This window comes from Perissodus microlepis, chromosome 9 (assembly GCF_051167445.1).
Source record: "Perissodus microlepis isolate ML-2025 ecotype Zambia chromosome 9, ASM5116744v1, whole genome shotgun sequence".
Classification (NCBI taxonomy): Eukaryota; Metazoa; Chordata; class Actinopteri; order Cichliformes; family Cichlidae; genus Perissodus; species Perissodus microlepis.
In genome coordinates, this window is record NC_140469.1 from 15922149 (window position 1) to 15948266 (window position 26118).

The window sequence follows — 26118 nt, forward strand, 5'->3', positions numbered from 1 at the left end:
TATTTTAATTTATTTAATGAAATACCAATATTTAGTGTCTGTGTATTGTTACAGTATCGCCATGTAAAATTCCACAACACTATTTTGTTTTTTATTTGTTGATTCCCCCCACTCCAATCATAATATACAATATAGATAAAAACATGTACATGTGTGCTAATTTGATTGTGCAACTCCTAATTGCGTAGGAAGAGTTCATGGAGAGGCCCAAATTTTGTGTATGGGCACACTTCTCTTTTCAATTTCACTTTCTTACTCCAGTGGACATGTGGTATGACCAGCTGAGGTACTAACCGTCAGTTCTGTAGCTCTTTTGGCTTGTGAAGAATATTTGTTTAGAAGTGGCCCGGCTCTCTTTTATTGTGACTGTGCGAATCTTGGCAAAACCTGCTTGGTCTTACACAGATGTCACACTGTGTATGACTAACATAAGGTAGCTTGTAATGAGTGATGGACCATATGTCTCAACTTACAGCACTAATGAACTAAATGAGCTGACAGCTTGATGAACTGAACATTTGATAGATGCCTTCCAGAATATGCCAATCACTCCCGTACATAATGAGGTTACTCTCTTATGCGGTCATTAATCTGTGTTGAGTCTCATCAGCCCTGTTATTGCAGAGTTTAACATAGCCTGCATTAAAATATCATTTAGTCCAATTAAATTGTTTTGAATTGCACTAATCCCCTCATGCTACTACCTAGTCTGCTACAAGCAAAATGCAAGTATGGTGTTAAATGTATGAAACTGCATTTCGTTGCCCTGTACCTGTGCATGTGCAATGACAATAAAGTTGAATTCTATTCGTTTCTATTCTAAATTATTTATTTATGTATTTATTTATTTTTTAATTGAATAAAGAATATGCATATGGGAAGTCGGTAAGGATCACGGCAGAGTCGTTAGGCATAGCCATCCCTGCATTTGGAACTATAACTGTGATGTTCTGTGTTACCTCTGAGATCTCTGTCATCATAATTGTGTACATCACTTCAGGTCTGGGGGATGGGGATAAGAATTTATCATGCCAGGGACACACTTGGGGAGCATGCCACTATTCGCTTCCTTCATACCTACTGTGTCCAAGAGCATTTAAGCTTTGAGGAGCTCTTCCCAAGGGGGTGATGTTGATAATTAAGTCAAATCTTAGCTCCCGTATAGTAAGTACTAACACCAGTGCCCAGCTGTTTATAGCTGCCCTGGGAACCAGCGCATTCTCCAGGATTAGAAATCCTTTCCTAGTTTGCCCATGTGAAGATCAGAGCCCTCCCCCAGCAACAAAAATGGCCTACCAGCCTGCTTGCCAGGGTGTCTGGCTGTCTGTATTGGTGTCATTGAGACGTGCCTTCTACATCCAGTCTCTCTTATTTGTCTCAACGTACAATGACCCATCATTACTGCCATGTCAAGGAGACGGAAGCAACCAATCATATCTGGCCTCGCGGGGCTGGTGGAGCCAATCAGGTCTAGAATTCCCATGGTAACTTGTGCCTGAAAGCCAGGGCACAACCAATCGGAGCAGAGAGTGCCACTTAGCTATTAGGGTTTAATTGCCTGTTTCCGTTGTCATTAATAAAAGTTGTAACCTCTCTTTTTAGAGACTGTTATACGTTCAGTGAACAGCACAGTGCCTCGGCATGAAAGCACCCTAATGGCATTTGAAAGAGCGTAACACAAGGGCACATGCACAGTGACGTTTGTGTATCATGCTCTGTTCATTCACTGTACAGGCCAACAACAGTGCTCAAGTCGCTTGTCAACCGAATGTCTTTTACCCTTCAGATTCTCCTCTGTCTCTCTGGCCAATCATGACTGCTTCATCCATTTGTGCACAGACCCTACCATTAGCTTAAAGTAGGTCATTTCAGGCCAGGAGGGAGCCAGACTCAAGTTTGCATGGTCACTTTCTCTCCTTTTAGTTTAGCCTGCTTCTGACGAGCTTTTCCTTTCCACTCTGCTCTACATTGTGTTGTTTTCTGCTCTGTTCTTCCTTATGTAATGGCTGAGCAGTAAAGCGGCGTGTGTGTGTGTGTATGTCATAGCCGTTTCCATGGTTAGAGTGGCTGAGAGCGTAGAACAACACAGCATGCCCCAATCTTGGGCACTGTAGTGAGGAAAGACTTTTCCATTTTCTTTCTCCAGGTTTGCCTGTTTCTTAGTCTTAATTGCCTTTAACCTCCCCTCCCTTGCTCTGTCAAACTCCGAAAGCAGAAAAAGGTGTAGTTAATCATGTTGCATGAGCCAACGCAATGTTGTTTTTTTAATGCATTTTTTTTATAAAGAAGGATATCCTTTTATGTTGAAACCCAAGTCCATTAGGCACCATCAGATGTTCAGATCAGGTGGTAATTAATAAGACATTACTCTGATCAATAATTGATTGTCTTTCATTTAGTGGCAGCCTATGGTTGCTTTCAGGGTTGGAGTAAAAACAGCATTCAAAACGTGTTGGCATGCAGGGTTTGAGACAAATTCAGCAAAGTCTCAGCTGATAACACAAAACGGTCACAACATGATTTCTTACTCACTAAAATCTTACAGTCTGTTCCATAAGTTCAGAGAGAACAGACAAGATATGATTCCTGCATTTAAATTTTAAGCGACTCTTACAAACCAATGTGAAGCATTCTCAGAGGCACTTAAACAAAGAACACATGTTGTCATTGTAAACCCACTCTGCTCTTAATGTGCGCCAGCTTTGCTTTGGTTTTGTGTAACAAATGGGTTTTTCTTGGTACATGGTTGAGCGTGCAGTCTGGTGCTGTGGGCAAGGTGCTGTGTTCTCATTTCAGTCTCTCTAGGGAGAGCTCCACCATCAGAGAGAAATGATTGAATCTCTTTCTCTGCTCCATTTTCACTCATTTCTCCTGGAGTGGATCTGCCTGTGCCCCCAGCACATTGTAGAGTGTGCGTGTGTTGTATGCAGATTCCGATGTTGGCATGTATACAGGCCAGCAGGGGTGTTCTTCACATTATATAGCTGCCTATGCTTGTAGTGCTGAAGCATTTCTTTCAAATGTAAAACTCTTTTTTTGTGCCTCTTTGTGTTCATTTTCCAGACGCTGATATGCATTGAGGATGAGTGGAGTCGGCGAAAACTCATCTGACCCTGGCAGGGCAGAGTCACGGAAACGCAAAGAATGTTCTGCTGAACTTCTTGGACCCAGGTATTTGGTCCCTTTAAGAGTTATGTGTTTGACATTTCTGCGAGTTTTTGCTGTGTACAGTTAAATGTAATGTGGGGCAAAGTAGTTATCATGCACTAAAGGTCAGATCCAGTTTTAGTCGGTCCACACAAATGAGTAACGACTTTGCAAAGTTGTCCGGTTCACAATCTCCTGCACACATTTTTCTTTAACTTATTGTAACATAAATGGAGTAGACCTGATTTATTAGCAGGCTGATAATATCGACCTATATTAGCTATTTGCCAATCTATCGGTATCTGCATTTATAACCGTTAATGAAGGAAAAGACGAGAGAAACACCCTTCAGCTGACTGACGCTGAATAGTTTGTGGACCAGAGGGCACTCTGCAGTTTCCCAATCACAAACACAACCACCTGCTGACTGAGCAGAGTCTGGCAAATCAGAACGTAAATAAATAACTATATAGATCCAATGTGGGGGAAATGTTTGTTTCATGTGTACGAAAGAGAAAAATATTGGCCGACATATTGAAATAAAGAGTTTTTAAGTCGGCAAGAATGTTAAAAATCCTATATTTAATCGGGCTCTAAGTGTAATATTGGCTTACCCTTGTGCCATGTTAGCAGCGTGAAAGCTCCTAGAAGGATGAATTGACACTAGTGTTGACTCTCCTCGATGCCTCAGTAGATATATTGCACTGCCAGTGTGCTGTCATTTGGCAGCTTTCAAAATGAGAGGCCTCTTCAGCCCTATTCAGGAAAAATGTGTGGACACTGGAACCCTGGTGTAGTTTTATAGATGGATGGACTTTGCTACCCTGGAGCTGTTTGATGCACTTCCACTCTCTTGAACCTTTAGCCATCAATCTGTATCGCCCGTGTTGTGTTACTGCTGTCCTCAGTGCAGTTTCTCACCCCTCTGTTTTTGTCTCTGCAGTCCCAAGCGGAGCAACGAGAAGCGTAACCGCGAGCACGAGAACAAATACATCGAAGAGCTCGCCGAGCTGATCTTCGCCAACTTCAACGACATCGACAACTTCAATGTCAAACCTGACAAATGTGCAATCCTGAAGGAAACTGTGAAACAAATCAGGCAAATAAAGGAGCAAGGTACAAATGGCAGTCTCTAATATTTTTGAAATGTGATACTTTGTTGCAGAAACTATCAAGATCCCTACAGTGCAACAGTGAAAGGAATACGGAGTTATTTGAGCTGTTTATTTTTATTTTATTTTTTTATTTCTTTATTCCCATGAAGTTCTGTAATTTTCCCCTTTCAGCTTTTTATGTCATAAAGCCCAGTTTTATACCATGGCTAACCTTAGTGAAAACACGTCAGTGGCTTTGACACAGCTGCAAATCAAATTCGTTGCTGTGTTCTTAGTTGTGCTTTTAAAGTTCGACACAGCTTCCACGGGTGGCTTTATGTTGACAGAAACCTCAGATCTGATAGCATAAATATTATGATTTGGGATCTGTTTCATACACAGTAACTGGTGTTCTTATTAAAGAGCAGCACAATTGATTTAATGTTCCCTCCAACACTCCATCATACAATGTGGATGAGCCAGAGCAGTTTTTTTTTTTCTTTTTTTTGTTGGCTGCCAGTCTTTCCCAGGAGCGCTCTGAGCCAGAACATCAGGCAAATCGATCAGCATGTTTGGTTGTACTCGCTGCTGCCTCTTTTTGTGTGTGTGTTGTGTGTGGAAGTAGGGGTCTTTAGTAAGTGGTAGAACACTTAAAGCTTTTAAAAAAACAGGGCTTCTTCTCTTGCTTCAATTTGAAGGAACGTGCTGATCTTAATGTTTTACCATCGCACAGCCAAAAAAACAGCCGAGTGGCTGGTAGACAAAGAGTGGCCCACTCGAGGTGTGTATGAATCAGACCAGCTGATGATGTCATCATGTTTTGTGACTCACAGAGCCAACTGTTATGTAATGGTGATGCAAAAATCACAATCAAATTCTTGTTAGTGTCTGTTGCTCCCACCCCCTTTTGTGATGTCTAATTCTGTGCTGCCTTCTTTTCTACCTCCAACACTTCCTCTCTGCATTGTCATCTTTTTTTCTTCTTTTTTTTTAACCCTTTGCTATAGTGACATCCTCTGCCTGACTCTGAAGGCAAAACATTTTAGTACAGAAGGAACCCCTGAGGGAAGGGCTAAATTTTCTTATTCTGCTTTGTCCTCCATACGTCAGCGGCCACGTAGATGAACCTTTTTTTGTGTGTGTGTGTGTGTAGTTAAAGCAGGAAGCTACTGCATCTCATCCTGCACAAGTGAAACGGGGATGCTGTGAGCTTATGTTATGTCCTACTGTTATTTGCTTTTCATTGCACCTCATGTGTTTAATGTGATCTGAAACAGAGGTGTAGTTATTTTTTAGTAGTATATTTTTTTTCTGTTGTCCACATTTAGTTTACTTTCTGCTTATAGCGACAATATTACATGTATTCAAATACACTTATGTGAGTTAATATCTCTCTCTGATTGGTGACTTCCTGTAGAGATGTGCCATGTGGGGAAGATGGCCTTTGGAAAAAGGAACGAAAAAAAAAAAGCAATGAATTCATCCCTGTTTGTTCCTCTCACACTGTCTGCGTACATTTTCCACCCTGATTTGGAAACTGGTTGCAATTTTCTGCGTGTCTCTTTCCAGCTTGTTGCACCTTCACAGACAATATGTGGAGAAATATGCTTATAGAGCCTTTAGAATAATGGCATAGCCAAGAGTTTTACAGCTTTTTTTTTTTTTCTTTAACACTCCGTGTTGGCAGGAGCACCCAGTTAAGACTCATAAAAACTGTGGACTGGGGTCTGTGTAGCTGCTAAGCTGAGCCTAGTACATTATTTATTCCAATATTCAAAATATAAAAATAAACTCTGAGCAAATTGTTAAATATCTGAAAGAAGGAACAGTATATAGCAAATGTCTTGTTAGTTGTGTGTTAAGCAGCAATTGTTACCCAACTGGTCAGTCCCTCTCTGTGTCTGGCACAGTTCCACAGTTCTCCAGACAGAAAGGCAGGGAGGGCCGCACTGACACTGAGTGATGGGTCTGCACCCAGGGCAGCTGTGCTGGTCTTCAGAGCCCCGCTGGGCCCGGAGAGGCCCTGCTGATGCACACATCATTAATGCTGAAAGAGATGAATTTGTGTCTGTGCGATGGTGCACAAACCCACAAAGCCAAGGGAACCCTGCATTTGCTTTCACCCTTCCAAAAAGAAAATGCAAGGGACGGGATAATTTTGTTTGATTCTTACCACAATATTTATTCACCATATGGTCGGCCTGCTTCTTGGCATTGTGCGAATGCCCCCCCCCCCCCCAAAAAAAGAAGCCAGAAACAACGACAACAACAAAAAAACCAATGATATTCCGCCTCACATCATCATCTCTAAAAGTAGGGCAGCCTACGCTTTGAACATAAGGCTTCTCTGCATGGTTATTAACCCACTCAAACGGACACATGCACCGCATTATAGCACAGGTACAGGAGCTTACAGGATATTTATATTTATTTATGTTTTTTTTTTTTAAGTGGATTTTGATTGGACATAAGATGAAAACAGTAGTAAATTATAAGCCATACGCATCTATGTGCTCAGTAATTCATACTCTCCATATCCATTAATAGAAAATCAACAGGAGTATTGACTACTACAACTTGTTTTCCAATTTGGAACAACATTGCTTGGACACCATCAATGCTTAATTGTTTCCATATTGGCCTTTTTTGTTTGTTTGTTTGTCAGGGCTTTGGCATAACAGAGTAATCTAAACAGTGACTGCCCCCCACAAGGCAGCTGTGTGCTCTAACACCTTTCGCACTGTGCTGCTGCTCTGTGCTTCGGTGTGAGCCACGGCCACGTGGTTTCACAAAGGGGACCGATGTGTTTGCTTTGCAGCAGCATGGATACCTGTTAAAAGACTCATCAGTGGCTGACCTCTTTTATAGTATGTGGGTTAGTTTCAGAGGAAAAGTAAAGTTGTTTGTTTCAGCCTTTTCTTTTTCCATGTTTGACAGTACAGTACGTTACAGTTTTCTTTTTTTTTAGTAACTTCCTCATTGTGAAACAGTAAGGAGCCCTGACACAGTCTCTTAAATTTTTACTAACTTCACTTTTAACAGAAAAAGCTGCAGCAGCAAACGAGGAGGAGGTGCAGAAGGCTGACGTCTCATCAACAGGCCAAAGTGTGATCGACAAAGACGCCTTGGGACCAATGATGCTGGAGGTGGGTGCACGGCCTTTTCCTCCTTACTCATAGCGCCATATGTGAAGAAAATATTATGAAATGCCAGACTCGTGCTGAAGTACCCCACACTCCACTCATTTGCTACCACTCGCGCAGGAGATGCTCTCCTCTTTAAATCATGATTGCTATATAAAGTGTCCCATCTACAGAGAACAATTAGAAACGAGCCAGCCGTGGTTGTGTGTGAGCGTTGCGGAGTTAAAGCTGCCAGCATCTTGTATCCGCCCCTGATTGGCTATAAATCACAAGCGGGCCAATGGGCCCCGTTGTACCACGAAGGACCACTGGAGTGCTTACATATAATAGGAAAGAAAGCAACAGCCTGGCGGATGAATCAGTCCATTGAGCCTGTCCTCTCACTCACTTCCTCCCTCCCTTTCTCTCTCCTGCTTGTTCAGTTCTCTTTCCTCTCTGTCTCTCCCTCCCCATCTTCTCTTCCTTCGCCTCTAGATCTGTCCTGTCATGGAATATTTATAGCTCTCCTGGTCCAGCGTCACTGAATCGACATACTAACTCGCAGCTAAATATAGACCAGTGCAGCCTGCAAGCTTTCCCATCTGTCAGCAGCCCCAAAACACAGCGATCGGCCATTCACACCCGCTCCGCTCTAGCCATGTCCCCGTCCGCCAGCCCAGGCTAATTACAGTGTGCTCTGCGGAGTATGGCTGTCGGCAGGAAATGCACCCACGCGCCCCATGACCCTCCTTCAAGGCCTTCTGCTGCCCACTCTCATGCCAGCTCAAAGACGGACAAGGCTGTGAAGAAACATTAGTGTGCTGTTGTTTTAACCTTCTGTGAGCAGTCTTCTTCTGTCACATGATTTATTGTGGCATGTAGTTTGCATCCTTGCTAGCCCACTCGGTACAGAGGCTGTTGTGTGTTTCATGCATATTTTTGCCTCTACCAACAAAGTGTTAAGCATCACTGTCATACAGTACTAGAGGCATGTTTGAATTGCTTTAAGACAGAAATGTAGAAAATGGCTAATATTAAGCGAGAATTTATGAGAAGAGAGAACTCTGGTTGCAAAGCACTGCTCAGATTTAAATAATCCAGAGAAATTCCCAGATTCCTACCCTGCTGCAATTCATTACCTGCTGTGTAGCAATATTTAATCATATGTGAAAACAATAGGTTCTATGATATCACTCACAATGTATTTATTCAGGCTTTATTAATTTGTAGTTGCTGTAGAAATGTCTCTAGTGTTTATATTTAGTATTTAGGGAGGGTGTTGCAAATTAAGGTATTGGCTAAGAACATTATGCAAGAGTGTCTGGAGGAAGGCAGGCGTTGGCACTAGAGTGTTTGCTCTGTTTTTGTTTGCCCTACTTGTGCAGTTCATGGCCTTTCTTCATGCAAACTGGACTTACACAACCGTGTTGCATTTTGGAACAGCTCTGCTTCATGCGGTGATAGATGAGATCTCCTTAATCTATTTTCAGATCGTGCTGTGTTAAGGCGTGCAAAGGAAAACTTTCTTCTCAACATGATCATGTGTTCCCGGGATATGGGTTTGCTACATCCAGACTTGTCGGTTCACTGTAGATTTGTTAGGAAGTGTAGTTTGAGACATATACACTGTAGTTATAGATGAGCAACGATGCAAAAAACCCAACACGATACAAAATAAACATTTACGTTATAGATCCTGTTGCTACCCATTGAACAATTCATGTGACCCTACACTCTGACAAGTGTGTGTATAGTGTAGATAATGTTTATTTAAGCTGAGGTTGAGACACCTTGAGAAGAGTCTCTTGCGTCTTATCTTGACATCAACTTGACAGCGTTACAAGCAGCAGAATTCCCTTTTTAAGAGCTCCCGGTGATTTGATGGCCTAATTGACACCACCTTGTGTGTAATGGCTGACCTGGGGCTGTATTCTTTCAATTAAGTACTGCTCCTCCTTCACATCCGCCCGTCTCTGCAGGCACATGCTTTTATCCTGCTTTTTATCAGCCACAGCGATGGTGAGCGTCTGTGGGAGTGATCCATGTACCCGGCACATGGCGTACTAATCGTTCCTCTTCAGACACAACTAGTACATGTGTCGGCTGTCATGGGGATGTTAGCATCAGCAGTCGTTGGAGTTTTTAGATAAACTGCGCCTTCACTGAGTCGCCTGGCATTATCTCTGAGATCATAGAGGTAACAGTGCATTAGATGATGTTGCGGAGAATAACCAGACGTGGCGATATTTCCTTTTTTGTTAGGGAGTTGTGGAAGTACTGCGTATTATAGAATTTGCCGTGATTTGAGCCAACATTTTTGTGCTGTATAAGCATTCTTGCTGGAGCACACTAATCACATCTCAGGCACAGTAGGCGCAAATAGAACATCCCTAATGATAATGAGCTAACGAGCTAATTGGTAATTAAGTTACAATAAGACAAACAAACAATAGAATTCAGCAGAATATATACATCTTTCTCTGCATCCGTTTGTGGAGTTTATATGCTTAAAACTGGATATCCTGACCATTAACCAGTGAAAGAAAAATGACCCAGTCCATAGTGAACAAACTTCTGAACTGTCTTTTTTTTAATCCTCCAGGCTCTGGATGGCTTCTTCTTTGTGGTGAACATGGAGGGTAACATTGTGTTCGTGTCAGAGAACGTGACCCAGTACCTGCGCTACAACCAGGAGGAGCTGATGAACACCAGTGTCTACAGCGTGCTGCATGTCGGGGATCATGCTGAGTTCATCAAGAACCTGCTGCCTAAATCCCTCGGTTGGTTCAGAGATTGTTTTGTTTTTTTCCCTTTTTTTTTTTCTTGCTGTCAGTTTCTGTCTCACTGTGTCTCTTTTATTCCATGTCCCTCGCTTTTCCTGACTCTGCATGTATGTCCTTTGTGCTGTGCTTCCGCTGCCTCTTAACACCCTCGCCTCTCTCGTTCTCCCTATTCAAACAGGTATGTTGTAGGTGGCTGTTGTTGCAGTGATGTCAGATTAATTAAAACATTTAAACGGTCACGGTCAGAAAGCATTTGATTCAGCTGTTTAACAGAGACTTTTAGGATGCTGCAAAAACCTATAGGTTCTTCATTTTTCCCTTTTGCTGACGCTCAGCCCAAACATTTGCTCGCACTCTTCCTCCCTCCCTTTTCAGCTAATTAACTTCCTTTTTTTGGCTTCTCTCCCCTGTCAGCAGCATCGTGCGCCTCCTATATTTCCATTTCATGTCCTTCCTTCTCCTTCTCTTCACTTATTTGTGTCATTCTCTCTTTCTCTGCCACAAATGCTCACCAAGTTCCTATTTTCATGTTCTCACTTTCCCATTTTTTAGCCCACACACGGAAAACATTGCGTTTATTCTCACCTTACTTCATTTATTCTGTCACGTAAGATAGAATTTACTTTCATAGCCGCGGCCATTTAACATCCTGCCTCTGCAAGACTTCCGCACGAGAGGTGATTTTTGATCTGTGCCGTTGGAGCTCATCAGGAGCTCGAAGTTCTCCTCTCCTTCTCTCGTGGCGCTTCGGATTGAGGTCTGAGTACCCAGCCCATCTGGGTGGGAGAGCAGCGCAGAGCGAAGCACCCTGGAAACGATCAGTGGGCTGTGTCCCAGATACTGGGAGATTATCAATGCACTGAATGAGATCACAAACCAGATGGAGTGTGATGGGAGTTTGTTAGAGTGAACAGAGTGGCGTGTGTGACTATACGTTTCTTTCTTTGTGCGCACGTACACGCACGGCCGCTTACACATGTGTGTGCCCTTTCTTGTGTGTTTGCTCGCGCCCGTGTAAGTGTTGGAGAGAAGAAGAAAGATTGGCAATGATGTTTTACAGGACATGCATATGGAGGCCTGGCTGTGATGCATAGCTGTGGATAGATGGCGCAGGGCTCAGGGTTCCAACTGCTCATTATGACTGATCTCTACCCAGCAACAACCCTCTCTTTTTTACACTTTTTCTGCCTTCATTCTCTCTGTCTTGCTCTCATTATGTCTTTCACTTGCAGCGTGGTAGCCTCTCTTGGCTCGCTCGTTGCAGCTCCCATTCTCCGCGTTCTGTTGTTCAGTTTTTGCTGCAGTACAATTTGCTTAAAAAAAATATCTCCTGTTCCCTTTCCTCCCCCTCGATTTAGTAAATGGTGTCCCGTGGTCCAGCGAGGGTCCAAGAAGGAACAGTCACACTTTCAACTGCCGAATGCTGGTCAATCCACACGGCGAGAGCCAGGAAGAGCCGCACGAGCACGAGCCGCAGCAGCAGAAATATGAGACCATGCAGTGTTTTGCCGTTTCGGAGCCCAAGTCCATCAAGGAGGAAGGAGACGGTATGCAACGAGGGAAAAAGGGAGACTAAAGTGGCACCCTATGAAACACACTTAAGCATTTCCTGCTAGACACAATTGCGTTGAATGTTATAGTTTGCTTTGATTAAGTCTAAACCATTTGCAGTAACCTTGTTAAATAGTTTTATAGTATGATTAGGTTCCAAGAGCGAGAAAATAATATAGCCTGAAGTACAAAGGTGTTTGAATCATCTGTGGAAGCATTTTAACATTCAGCAACCTGACCCTTTTAGAAATTGCACACACTTATGTCAGCACGTTAAAACACTTGACAGAGGACTGAAAGACCTCTTCAGAAAGGAATTCAATTAAAACTGACATTTTGCTTTGGAGCGTTCAATTAAAAAGCAAACAAAAGCACTCGTATAACATTAGACTGAATTCTGCCCTCTTCAGTGGAGAGCTGAGTCGAGGTGAGCGGGATCAGACTTTTTTTTTTAAGTAGTGTAAAGATATACACACACCATCGACAAAACCTGGAGAAAGAAAATAAGAAAGCGTGCTTGTCTTTAAGAAACACTGGTTGCCACCCAATGTAAAATCATTTAAAGTAATAATCAGCTGCTAGTCATTCATAGGGTGTTGATTGTTGACCATTATCTGTCTTATAACTGGATTTGTATAGCCAAATGATGAAGAGCAGTGCTGCTGCCACTCAACTTACACCCATGAAAAGTTAAGTGACACAAGGGGGACGGGAGGTTGGGCAGCTGTCATTAAAGCTCATCTATAATTCACGTACATCCCTTCCAAACCTGGGCTTATGACTCCAAGGGAACCATGTGCTTTAACCATGTAATGCAACAGCAAAAGCAGTCATTCAGTACCTTTCACAACAGCTTGAACACAACAACAGAATACAAACAAACCCGACACATTTGGGAGCATTTGTGTGTAAAGAAAGAAGAGGAATTTGTGTTAGCTGCTTGTATAAACATCTGCTCGCCTTTCCAGGGAAGCGATTTTAAATTGTATGTTGTTTCTGCTCTGCTTTCGGAGTTCAGTCACTGAGAGGTCACAGGGCTATTCCAGTGGTATTCAAGGCTTTAGATGGGAGCATGAGATGCTGAAGAGTGTAAAATTCCATTACAAACGACCTTTAGCCAGAATATTTCAGGACTTATGATTGTACAGCGGCCTAAATCCCTTTTGTTCAAAGGCTATATTGCCAATCTTTAACTCTGCGGCAAATTAAAACAATAAGCAAATGTTTCACTCCAAATCTAGTTAGAGCCTTTTCCCCTACTCTCTGGCTTGCTTTTTGTGCACCAGCTGTTTGCCAGCCATACTTTGGCAAGTAGGCCAAATAGGACTCGGGCCAGAGGTGTGCCAGTGTTTGTGTGTACTGAAGTGGCAAGGCAAGATGAGTGGTTACCAGTGCAGGAATCTGTCCAGCTATAGACAGAAACAGGGGGAAGGGAGGCGATGGAAAGCAAGAAATTAATGTAGATTCACAGATTTGAGGGTCGGACCACCCAAGAGGCTTTTTAATAGGAGTGTGTGTGTGTGTGTGTGTGTGTGTGTGTTCTGGTATGCATTCATTTACAAGAAACGTGTATGGGAGTGTGGGTATTACTGGCACCAAAAAGTTAGATGGGACTTGGCAGTGTCATATTTGCCATCAGTCAGTCAGCGCTTCACACACACACAGACTTTAATGTTGAGCCAGGAGAGGTGTCATCAGTGTTAGATGTTCCTGCAGGTGAGAGTAGCCAGAGATGGGCATTCAAGCTCGCTTACACACGTGCACACACACACAGACACACAGACACAGATGCCTTCAAAGGTCACACTTCATCATTTCCCTTGCCAGCGATAGCTGCTCCTCCTCATGAAAGGAGCGGAGCCCTGATCCCCATGCTCATTAATAACTGTATTAATTATGCTGCCTGGGAATAACATGCATTTCATTTTCTTTCCCTCCCTCTGTCTCTATCATTTACACCCCATCCCTCCCCTCTCTCCCCCCCTTTCACCTCTTCTCTTTATCTCCCTGGTTTTTTTTTTGGGTTTTTTTTGTTATATACTCCATCTCCTATTTTCTTTCCTGTGCTATTCTGTTTTCTCTTTCTGAGTTTTTAATTATTATTACTTTATTTATTTTATTGTTTTTAGACTTTCAGTCGTGCCTGATTTGTGTAGCTCGCAGAGTGCCAACGAAGGAAAGACCCATGCTTCCCACGCACGAGAGCTTCACTACACGTCAGGACCTACAAGGTACACGAACAAGTCAGCCGGCAGTGAACTACAAACCGCTGTTCACAGAAAACTTTGCTCTTGATTTTTTTTATTGCATCTTTGTTTTAGCATAGCATCTTTCCATATGTGGCTTTTCAAATAAAACTTGGCCCTGCATCAAAAGAACGGTGTAATGATTCTAGTAAGGCAAAGTTCCAGCAGTACCTTATTTGATGTCAACAGCTTGTAAATCACTTTGCACTACAGTTAGGGATTCAAAGAATATTATATCCTTGGTAAAGATCCTTAGGATTGAACAACTTAGTAGACCCAGCTTCCTACCACAGGCTGCTCTCTGGGAGGTAAAGTACCTGCCTGAACGCTGGCACATAGACACAGACAGCTGTCTGTTTCACCTGGTCTTTGATGTACCCGTACCACTTGTGTGGCACAGACACACACACACTTAGTCACTCATGTATAGTAATTTACTGTGGTTTCCCACACAGACCTCAGTAGCCATGCATCTAGGCAGGGCTATTATTTCTTTGCCTCTTTATTTGGACTGCACAATTTTAAATAATTGCCGTGAATTGTTTTATTCTAGATTGACAGCATTATTTTTCTCTCATATTTTGCTGAAAGTACTGCCTCTACATTCTTGTTATGCCTACAAGAGCTTCTTGGACATGGTGCTGAGCTGTGAATAGTTCTATTATGGATGTTAGTTTGACAAGTCTTTAGTCAGTCCCTATGGCTGTCATTCAAGCAGCAGTGTGCTTGTCACCCTTTCAAATGCATCATGCTTTCATTTAAATTGCATTCCAGTGAGGGACACTGCTGTGACTGTGTTTACACACGCAGCATGAGAGTACTTGTTGGGCTCTAAAGATAGTTGAGGCTGAGCTGCCCTGAACTCATTACCTGCTGTAATGAATGTCTAAATGGTGGTCTTTTTAAATTTATACTGACAGCACTTGTAATTGTATTTCCATGTCTAATCCTATATAGTCAGGACCTTCTATTCGGTTTACTAGCCCAGAAGCTATTTCTAGTGTTGGGTAAGCTGTAATTAGAATGTAAACAAAGATTTATAATGTATTCTTTAAGTAATATTAAACCACTGAGATCCTGGCCGAGTCAACAGAAGAGACATTTATTTTTAATGTCGACATTAAATCTTTACATTTGTGTATGTCAACCGAAATGCTTTCCTTTATGACTAAGATCTCTCTAATCCCGTACTGTGTGCTTAGGTAAGATAACATCCCTAGATACCAGTCTGCTACGAGCATCCATGAAGCCAGGCTGGGAAGATCTTGTGAGGCGCTGCATCCAAAGGTTCCACCTACAGAATGACGGAGAGATGTCTTTTGCAAAGAGACACCAGCAGGAAGGTAATTCCATTAACTACGAGGACAATCGTGTTTAATTTTTTGCTCTGGATATTAGAGTCATTGTGCATGGTTGCATTAGCATGAAACGGTTGTTTAAAGAGGGGCTGCAGCCACATTAAGGAAATGGTCAAATGAAAAGTGTTATTTTGCCATCAATAAAATTGTACATGTGTGCCTAGTGCTCCGACACGGCCAGGCGTTCAGCCCCATCTATCGGTTCTCCCTCTCTGACGGAACCATCGTCTCAGCCCACACCAAGAGCAAACTGGTACGCTCGTCTGCCACCAACGAACCTCAGCTCTACATGTCCCTGCACATCCTACAGAGGTATGTCCTACCTGCTCCACGTGAGTCAAAAAGACTGACATAAACCCGAGGCATCAACTTGCTAGCATGTTTTGTCCTGTGAGTTCCCTGCAGCACTGCCTGTTGGCTTCATGGAAATTGTGAGGATGGCACGGTTTTCAAAATATGTGCTTCCAAGTGTTCTTGGTCAAAATCAGACAGTGATATGTTACCCCCCCCCCCCCAAAAAAAAGAGAAACAACACTATTGATTTTCTGTGCATCTCATTGTGCATGCATTCATATGATAGTAAAAAGCGTATTTGAAGAAATGCAGAAATGTTCCTTTTCCTTTTCAGTTTAAAGCAGCCAGTTTTCTAAGATTTCTAACTCCCATGTACAACTTTTGGTATTGTTTTTTTCTAATGTGTGTGTTTGTGTTTTAAAATCCAGGGAGCAGACAGTATGTGGAATGGGTCAGGACATGGGCCCTGGCAATCAGGCCACAGGGATGGCTCCCAAACCAATGAACTCCTCCACTCCCTCCATGACTCCTCCAACCCCAGGCAGCTTGCCAGGTTCAGGGCCTCAGGGCCAGGACACTACCATCAGCAGCAACAGCACGCCTTTCTCCCCCCCAGGTCCTGCTGGTCCCAGAGAACCAACGGCTATGGGGGGGCATATGCAGGGCTACCGCTTTGGCTGTCCTCAGCCACACAACCACAATGGGAGCATGCAACCACCACAGCAGGGCCCCAACTGGAGGATGAATAGCCCCTCTCGTGCCAGCCCAAGCCCAGCCGGAGGACCCCATCCACCTCAGCAGAACTCTATGCTATCACCCAGGCACCGAGGGAGTCCTGGGGGTGCAAGCAGCCCTCGTGTAGCAGGGGGTCTGCATTCACCCTCACCAGTGGGGATGTGCAGTGGAGGGCCTGGAGGTGCAGGAAGTAGCACGGCTAGCACCCATGCTAACAGCTACACTAGCAGCTCTCTGTCAGCTCTGCAGGCCCTTAGTGAGTGCCATGGTGTAGGACACGGGCATGGACCCCCTCATGCACATACACTAGGGTCTCCAGACCGGAAAATGGGCTCCCCAGCTGGGGTCACACCAGGTTCAGCGGTAAACGCTCATCTGATGTCAAAACTTGGAGGATCCACCAGTGCTATTGGTGGTTCAGGAGACTCATTTGGACCTCATTCAGAGATGAGTCAGGGACACACCCAGGCCCAAACAGAGGGGAACTTAGTGGAGCCCAAGGAGGAGAGGGATGGACCCCTCGAGGGCCATGATGCTCACAGCCGTGGACATGACAACAAGGGCCACACCAAGTTACTGCAACTGCTCACCACCAAGCCAGAACCCCTGGAGACGCCTCTTTCCCCTGGTGCAGGAGTTGAGGGCAAGGACCAGGCTGGGACAGGGGTCCGGGGTGGCAACACTCACGCCACGTCCCTTAAAGAAAAACATAAAATCCTCCACCAACTGCTTCAGAACAGTACATCCCCCGTGGATCTTGCTAAGCTCACCGCAGAGGCTACAGGCAAAGAGATGGGCCAAGACCAACCCCAGGGTTCCGGTAGTGCTGCTTCTGCAGCAGACATTACTCCTAAGCAGGAGCCATTGAGCCCCAAGAAGAAGGACAATGCCCTGCTACGCTACCTACTGGATAAGGATGACACTGTAATGAAGGATAAGGTCCCTAAGCTAGAGCCTGGGGAAGTGAAAGTCGAAGGGGGCAAACACCCGCAGGTCAAGGCGGAGAAACAAGATGCAGGATACGACCGCGCTGAACAGGTCAGTTTAACGGAGTTAATCTTGTTTCCTGTCTTTTTCTTCTTTTTAAAAGAGTAAAGGACTAGAGTTTCCCCAAAACTAACTGTAACCTCTTTAGCCTGTTGCAAAAGTTTTCTGCCCTCTATTGCTCCACTTGCCTCTTCTCTCTGTTTTGCATGAATCTGGGTTAAGTAGCAGATGCCACGTCCATGCAGGATGTTACAGCTAAATGTACAAACAGTCAGGGAATGCAGAAGGCAAACAATATTTGTTGCGCATATATACATTCCGAATGACCATCATATACACTGAACTCATTGTGTATGCTCTTTATTAATGTATATAAACACATCAGGTCCTTTCACTGCCTGTGTGTTGGCAGCTGAGGGAATCTATCCGCCAGCTTCAAACAACTGTGACATTTGGAAGGAGCCCCTGTGGTTCTTCAGCCATTTGATCCTGGTTGCTTTTGGCCAGATTCCTCAGGTTTGGCACCGTGCTCAGGTCAAGACTGGTGCTGAAAGAGAGAAAGGAGTCAAAGGAAGTGAGCGGGCAGAGTGTTGCTGGTGAAACTCAAAATTTCTTTGTAGCTGATGTTCTAGCAAGGCAGAGAGTGTTTAGAACAACCTGCTGATGCCCTAATGCAGGAAAGAAACCCGGCGTCACCGACACTCACAAGCTTTCATACAGGAAACCTGCGCATGACACGCTCTACTAAACACCTATGCAAGCCTGCAAGTGTCATTCTATCACATACTCTTCACTGCTAAACCGCAGAATTACAACAAATTACATATAATTATATAAATGCCCTTCCTTTTCTTTTCTGTCTCTGTATCATTAGCTTCCTCTTCATCGACCAGTCACGTAGTCTGGGTTGCATGCATGCCATTTAAATGTCAGTAACACTGAACAGAGGTCACATTTTTTTGTCAAAATGCATGTTCATCTTTTTATAAAAAGGTAATCTGTGTGCAAACTGTGCTTACTGTGGTTGAGGGATCAGACAGTGCAGATAACCTGGTTTGATTGTCCAATTTGAAATGTCCGCCTACAAAAGAATAACCTGCGTCAGAGTGGGTTTTAAGGGAATTTATAAAAATCAATCTTTTTTAAAAAAAATTATTATTATTTATTTTTTTTAATATATTTTAGGCTTTGTTTGTTTTTTTTCTCCATTCAGAGAGAGACAGCGGCACAGACTGTCACGCAGCTATGCACGCTCGCAGTGTATGTACAGTATGTGCTCGTGTGCTGGGGTACATAATGTGAAGAAGAGGGAAAGGTGATTGGTTGGATAATACAGTAAGAGCCGCTGTTAAACTGAACAAAGAACGGGAGAGGAGAGAGGTGTAGATACCCCCAGGAGAGGCCAGCCTCGGCAGGCAGAGTGAAAATGATGAGCCATATGCTCCTGCATGTCCTCTCTGCTACCATGGAGATAGAGGGGAGAGGGAGTGGTGTGTTTGCAGAACGTGCAAGAAACAATAAAGAGAATTAGAAATTGAGAGAAATCCAGGTTTTAATGTGTAATGCCAAAGGGTTTTATTTTGTGGAAGTGGCCAGTATACAAGGGAACACAGTTAGACTGTATTTTAAAAGGATTTCGTTTGCCCTACATTTAAAGTGCAGCTGAAATGAGGGAATTCTGGGGTTTTGCCTTTAGTACTTTAACACACTCACGACTTAATGTGGTGACACATTCCAGTTTAACAGATCTCATTAACTAGAACAAGAGCATTTTGTTAGACGTGCACTAAGCTGAGGCTTCATTAGAGCCTTTACATGTGTGTGAGTGGGCTTCTGTTCCTTACTGGTGACTTGCTGCTTGGCCATGTGTGAGAGCTGACTGTACTAGTTTGAGTCCACTCATCCTCCTCTCCACTAACCTCACCCACTATTTTCTCGCTGACGCTCCTTCCCTTCCTCTGCCTTTCTCGTCCTCATGATTGTTGAGGGCTGAATTATTGATGGCTGGAGCAGAGCTAAGTGAGAAATCAGAGCAGAGCTCTGATGGACTTATGAGTATGGCTGAAAACAGGGGTGGTTCAGACTTGTACCAAACTGCCGATCAGATCGACTATTAGCGATTGACGAGGCAGTTACCGCTTGTTTTCCCTGACAATGATAATCTTTGATATTAAATCCGTAAAAGTGACTCTGCTCTTTAATCCCTAATTTAAGGAAGTCAGTTTGTTATTCCTTCATCCGATCTTTAACTTCATTTTTCATGTGCTTGCTCATGACCAAAGCATCTGGCTTTGTCACATGTTCGCTGTGTCACATCTGCCAAATAAGATTAGAAGTTTAGGTGACCAATGAAGTAATAGGCTGTATCTGACTCACTCTCTTACCTGCTTCACTATCTTTACATTTTCTGTTTTCTTAAGACTATCTGAAGCTAAAATTGACTTCTTCTTGTACCATGTATACACCAATAGGCCACACCGTCAAAACCACCTACAGTGTTGTGGTGCACCGTGTTCCCCGTTGAGACACGGTACTCACATTATGTCTGAGTGTGTGCTTTTAGGTTTTCAGTTTCAGGCACCAAGAAGTTTAAAGTAGATCTATTTCTTCAAGTTGTTAGGTCCTTCTTTCCAGCATGTTCCACAGATGCTCAGTGTGATTGAGATCTGTGAAATTTGGAGGCCAAGTGAAAACTTTGAACTCACCACTATCGTTCTTAAATCATTCTTGAGGAATTTTTATGATGCAAACATTATCCAGCTGAAAGAGGTCACTCCCATCATGGATTAAGGTGTTTCTGTGGTTTGTAATATTTACCTAGGTGATATATTTTAAAATATATCACATCAATGCGTGAATCTAAAGTTTCCCCGTTGAATATTCCCAGAGTATTAACGTACCTTCATCAGCTTGCCTTCTGCCTTCTCTTCCCAGGGTTAAAAGCCCACAGGTGGTCAGACTAGGCCACATTTCCCAGTAGTGGTGCTTTCAGTAGTGGACATGGGTCAGCATGCAGGTTTCACCAGTTTTTACAGTAACTCTGACTAGTCTTCACTTCCTTTGGTGGCTTCTTTGAGCTATCACATTTTGGCTCTTCACAAAGTGAGTCCAAGTTTTTTTCCGTTGCCTATTTTTCCTGCATCCACTAATGTAACTTCAAGAACTAGCTGATCAATCGACACCTAATTTTGGATCTAACTGGGGGGAAAAAAGAAATTTTGTTTAAATTCTGCTTCCAAAAAGCTGGAATTAAGCTAGTCTCAAAAAACTCCAACTGATTTACTCAAAAAAGTAAGAATGACTGAAATAACTTTTCTGCACCAAATGCAGAAGCAGAAAATCTTCACTTGTACTCCCAGTTAAATGTCAGATGTCTGTGCAAGTGTTGCAATTAATGTTGGAGCCATGTGTTGTCCTGACTTTTATTTTATTTAACACTTGTTTACATTTAGCTAACAAAAGAGCAGCATGACTCTGGGGTGACTTTCCTTTTTCCTTACTTGACAGTGCCACTTCTGCTTTTCTTGGCCTTTCTCACTTCCCTTTCCTACAAAATTTCATGCGCTAGATCATGGCTTCTGGAGGGCTCCTGTGTCCTTTTGAAGTCCACATCACCATTAGGGCACTGGACGTTTAATGGAAGAGTTGGAGATTACTCACATGTCACACTCGCAGTGTTGGTCCGTTACTAAATACCAGCTCAGTACTTTGAAAGCGTGCTTTGAAACTGTATGTTAAATAATGTTTCGAATACAACTATTGCAACAGATAAGAGTTTTTAAGTAGTGCATTTTGTAGTTGCCATTTGGATTTTCTTTCTGCTGGACCTTTTAAAGACTCAGTAAAGAAGTTGTTAGGTCAAACATCACGATCTTACTACACTCCCTGAAAATTGCAGTGCTCCTTTCATACAGGAGCGCTGGAATAGTTTTCTTGCAGTTTACTTTGATGCCTTTTATGATACATGTGCTGTTTCTAACTCACATGTGGCTTCAACTTACCACTAGCCATGTGTCCCACTTCATATATATATTGTGTATTTGTCCTACAAAGGCTGCTGGAAATGTAAATCAGCTCTGCAGTGAAAAATGATCCTTTTTATGGTTTTAAAATCTTTGATTTCTTTCATTATTTTGTTTTAAATGAAATACAGTAAAATGGTGAGAGATGCAGAAAAGGAGGGCTCACATTGCATTACATGCACCAACATGCATTTGAAAGTGGAGTGTAACATGAATTGATAGAAATGGGACCCATTAAGGGTAAAAGCAACTGGAGAAGTGGAGAGAATAGAAAATGGGAGGAGAGAGAATTGAAGAGGAGGAGGAGGAGGAGGAGAGCAAACTGAGTGTACAGAAGCATTACATCATTCCTGACCTCATTAGGGCTTTTCTCTCTCCCACCACCACCGCCACCCCCACCCCTCACTCTGTTACTCTCTCTAGCTTTCCTACATATCCTGTCTGCTTCTAGCTGTGATCAGCTATGTGCGGCTGTCTATATTCGGCTGTACTGAGATACTATTTAAATAAAATCTTCCAAGATGTAAAATAAATAAATAAATAAGAAGTGCATTTGGGCATAACCGAGACAAGGCTGCAGTCCTTGAGCCGTCTAGATAATTTGTTCTATCAGGCATATTTGGCAGCCTTCTATCTGCAGCAGCAGTTACATGTCCAACAAATACATGTCATTGTCAAGTACAACATTGAAACAGTGCTGGTGTGCTGCTTTCCTGCTGTACAGTATGTCATGATCAGGGGATTCAGTGATTCTGTGTGTGCTGCACTCTGGTGGACAGTTGCAGCTAGTGCAACTTATTTACTCAAAGTCCCTCAAGCCTCGCTAGAAAGTGCCCGGATCACTTTTGTGGAATTGTAGTTTCTTTTTGGTTGTTGCTTATTGATGCTTTGACAGTTGTTGTTTTTTTTTTAAAGGGTGTGGGTTGCCGAGATGTTTTACTGAGCTGCATTATTCGAGAGTTCCTGTTATTGTGTCCTCCGCATCTGTGACAGAAAGATAAATACACGCCATGCCAGTGTTGTGAAACGGACACTAAGAAGTTTATTCTTTTGTGGTTCTTCCAGTTCTTTTGTTCAAGATCAGGTCCACAGCATGCCCTTGCGTTTGAGTGTGTGTGGAGAAATGAAACAGAAATTGTATAGAGAGTCCAGCTGTGTACGAATGCAGCTTCAGGCTGCAAAGAGTTGGCTCAGTACAGCTGTTTACTGTAAGGAGGCAGAGAGGAGTTCAAACAGTTGGCATTAGCCTGACTGCTGCTTATATCTGCTCTACTGTTTTACTTTGTAAGGACAAAGTTTAAGTAGCCACATGTTTTCTGTGTTTGTTGTTTTCTTAGTTCAGTGGGGGTAAAATTTTGGATTTAAAAGTAGAGAACTTGTAATAAACCTCCTGAAAGAACCACTCAGCAAGAGCAAAGTAGAATGAGAATCTGGGAAGCTAAGTCAAAGTGAAGTCTGGCCTAGATTTGATGTAAAGTGCTCCATTTTTTTCCTTCTAGTTATCCTGTTTTATAAACAAGGCCAATCCCACTGAAAGACACCTCGTGGAAGTTTGCTCTCGGTAGATGTGCTTAATAATAATTTAGATTTGTGCATTTACAGGTGAATGAGTGAAGGGTTTCTTAATGGGAGCCTTAACAGCAAATTTAATTCACATTTTTTTCCCACTTGTCTATCTGTCCTCTAGTCATCGGAGCTGGATGACATCCTGAATGACCTGCAGAACGCTCAGCCACAGCTCTTCTGTGAGCCGCGGCCTGTTTCGTTGCCCAGTCCCATGGACAAACAGAACATCATCAATGACATCCTGCAGATGTCTGAGAGCAGTCCTGTCATGGCTGCACAGCCGCAACACCGGGGCCTCGGGCCCGGCATGGGACCCACTAGTGAGTCCCTTTCTTTGTTTGAAAAACAGAAAAAAGTGCACTAACCACATTGTATATTCATAAAATACTCCAATGAGCATGTGGCTTAGCTGCATTTATTCCTGTCTTCAGACTTTGGCGGTGTTCGACCAGGCCAGCCAGGAAGGGGTTTGTCTGTTAGAAGTGTGTCTCTGGACGTGAATATGTCCCCCCAGCAGCCATCATTACAGTACCCCATAAGGACCACAAGCCCATACACTGTTATGCAGCAACAACAGCAGCAAGGCATGGTGGGGAACCATGGCATGATGGGTAACCAGGCTGCTATGGTCAATGCAGGTAGGTGTGATGGTTATGATTTGCAGAAGCTTGTATTTGTCTGAATGTGTGTGATACTGCCTTCACACCTCAGTATATCCTAAAAAAAATGAATTAAATCCATGTTTAAATGCTTGTTTATGCTCAGATTGCTAGATGAAAATATTCAGTCTGTAAGAGTGGCTTATCTTGCTTGTTACTGTGCAGGTATTTAGCTACCAGAAGCTTTCTGTTTTAGTTTTGTAGTCTAATGATAAATCACATTTGAGCAGGCTTCAGCTGCATGAAGGAAACCCTGAAACATTGGCTGTCGTGCTCAGAGGCTAAATCTTGAGATCATTGTTTCTCAGATTACATAGCGCTGAATGTGTTTCCTCAGTTTAGATTGACTGTCGGTAATGAATCTCTTTTCAGTTTTTGACAGGTTTTTGTGAAGTGTGATTTCCACCTTTCAGTCTCACAACAGCCAAACAAGTAGAGACAGAAATGTATTTTTCTTCTCCTAGATAACTGTGGTAACACTTAGAGCTGCTCCTGAGTTCTGAGGAAGGACTTCGTTCCTCTTGTGTGTCTCGCTCACCCTTTAACGTATCATGCCATGGCACTGTGACTCACTTCCTGTGACAGGAAACAATCACCCACACTGGCACAAAGTTCTCTGACTGCTACTCCCACATATTAGTCTTTCCTCCTTATGTAGCATCATGGGGGCAGCGGACATCTACTGAAATCTGTCCTGAGATTTTTCTCATTGGTGTGTGTTCCCCCAGCACTGATGGCTCCAAGTGGTCCACGGCCAGGCATGCAGCAGCAGGAGGGCTGGGTAGGCCCAGCTTCTGCACCTCCTATAGGAGCGCCGGGCCCTGGCCATCAAAATGCCATACAGGGAAGGACGGGACCCAGTGGTACTCCCATGAGGCCCAACAGCCAACCAGGGCCCCGACAGATGATGCAGTCTCCAATTATGCCTAATGGTAAGAGCGCTGTGTACCAAAAAAATACATATTACAATGTTTTAAATGCAGAAAGAACCACACTGCTGGTTTTCTGACTGAGCAATGCAATAAAGCTATTTTCCAGCCCCTAAGAGAGTAACAGATTCTCCAGCATGTCAGTATAGAAACCCAGAACAAAATTACTTGTACTTTGTGGAAATTAGATCTGAGTTGTCAGTTGTGATCTATCTAAAGCTCCTTAGCAGATATCTACTTGTCATACTTGTAAAAGCTGCCATCTAGTGGTTAACCACAGTGCAGCACATGGCGTTAACTCAGATCTGCTACCCTGCATGTTCCTTTATTTTAAAGAGTATTCACTCTTGATTCAAGTTTTCAGCTTCCTCATCGTGACCCATAAGTACTTCACTGTCTAATATTTAGCCAATCTTTTTTTCTTCCCTATTTAGCCCAACCAGATATAGACATTGGAATGGTTGGTGACCATTTCTCACAACAACAGGCTCCACCCAACCAGACGGCCCCCTGGCCAGACAGCATGATGCCAATTGATCAGACAGCTTTTGTAAACCAGAGCAGGTAAGCTCATTACCAGCGTAGCTCAGTGGCATAATTTTACACAGTTAACATTTTTATTCTCATCAGACTTCTATATTTTTTAATAGTTTAACTGTTGGTCTAAATGTTTGCTGTGGCATATACAAGACAATGTTTTTAAAATATCTGTTTGTGTCTCCTCTTCGCTCAGGGCTCCACCCCAGGATGATCTGCTGTGCAATACAGGGCTCAGCTCAAGTGATGGCAGCGCAGTGGACGAGGGGGCTCTGATGTCTCAGCTGTACACCGCACTAAAAGACTTTGATGGCCTGGAGGAGCTCGATCGTGCTCTGGGGATCCCTGCTCTGGTAGAACAGGTGGGATTTCCATCCTGCCAAACCTACATTATAACATTCTTGGTTTTTAAGTGATGTTTTATTATTTTTGTTTGTGGTGCTGCATTTTTTTAAATAATATATGGCTGCCTGTTTCAGAGCCAATCGCTGGAGCCAGACCAGTTCCCCCAGGAGCCCTCGGTGATGTTGGATCAGAAGCCCCCCATGTACACCCAGCAGTTCGGTCCCCCAGCATCACACATGGCACCAAGAGGCTACCCTGGTGGCCCCATGCAAGAGCCAGGTTTCCACCCGATGCCTGGCCAGATGGGTCCACGGCCAGGTTTCCAAATGATGCGAATGCCGGCCCGGCCAGGACTCAGGCCTACTGGAGTCGTCCCCAACCAGCCCAACACACTACGACTGCAGCTCCAGCACCGGCTTCAGTCACAGCAGGTACACATGAATCTAGACTGTCCTGACACTGCTGGAAGTACTCTTGCTCACTGATTCTTGACTCTACTATAACCTCTCTCTTTAGGATCGAACACACGGACAGGAATTGTGTTTTTATCCTTGAGGGTGACATTTTAGCAGCTTCGATGACAACATAGGAACTTTTAAATCTACCTGCCACGCATTAGGCTTCCAGTGGACTTTAGCCTAATTCTAATGTAAAACTATAGATTATGTTATTTTCAAATCCTGATTAACAGTGTCTTCATAAAAATTAGATTATTTAAGGGTTTTAACCCTCCAGGGTCATGG

At 43.4% G+C, this 26118-nt stretch overlaps 1 protein-coding gene across 8 annotated transcripts in view; it reads left to right on the top strand.

The window, feature by feature from the left end:
- The window catches only part of ncoa2 (nuclear receptor coactivator 2), a 58927-nt gene that overhangs the window by 25036 nt on the left and 7773 nt on the right, over positions 1-26118 (top strand). For 7 of the 8 annotated variants that reach the window (XM_084939224.1, XM_084939226.1, XM_084939225.1 and 4 more), the window contains 15 exons: positions 3064-3171; positions 4091-4263; positions 7284-7387; positions 9966-10143; positions 11505-11693; positions 13827-13928; positions 15146-15286; positions 15466-15613; positions 16024-17368; positions 23027-23225; positions 23337-23543; positions 24293-24496; positions 24928-25057; positions 25227-25392; positions 25510-25806. In XM_084939224.1, coding sequence (XP_084795350.1) covers positions 3083-3171; positions 4091-4263; positions 7284-7387; positions 9966-10143; positions 11505-11693; positions 13827-13928; positions 15146-15286; positions 15466-15613; positions 16024-17368; positions 23027-23225; positions 23337-23543; positions 24293-24496; positions 24928-25057; positions 25227-25392; positions 25510-25806 — 3672 coding nt within the window. In that variant the 5' untranslated portion in view covers positions 3064-3082. The remainder of the gene's footprint in view (positions 1-3063; positions 3172-4090; positions 4264-7283; positions 7388-9965; positions 10144-11504; positions 11694-13826; positions 13929-15145; positions 15287-15465; positions 15614-16023; positions 17369-23026; positions 23226-23336; positions 23544-24292; positions 24497-24927; positions 25058-25226; positions 25393-25509; positions 25807-26118) is intronic. The other variant, XM_084939228.1, reaches the window with a different exon arrangement.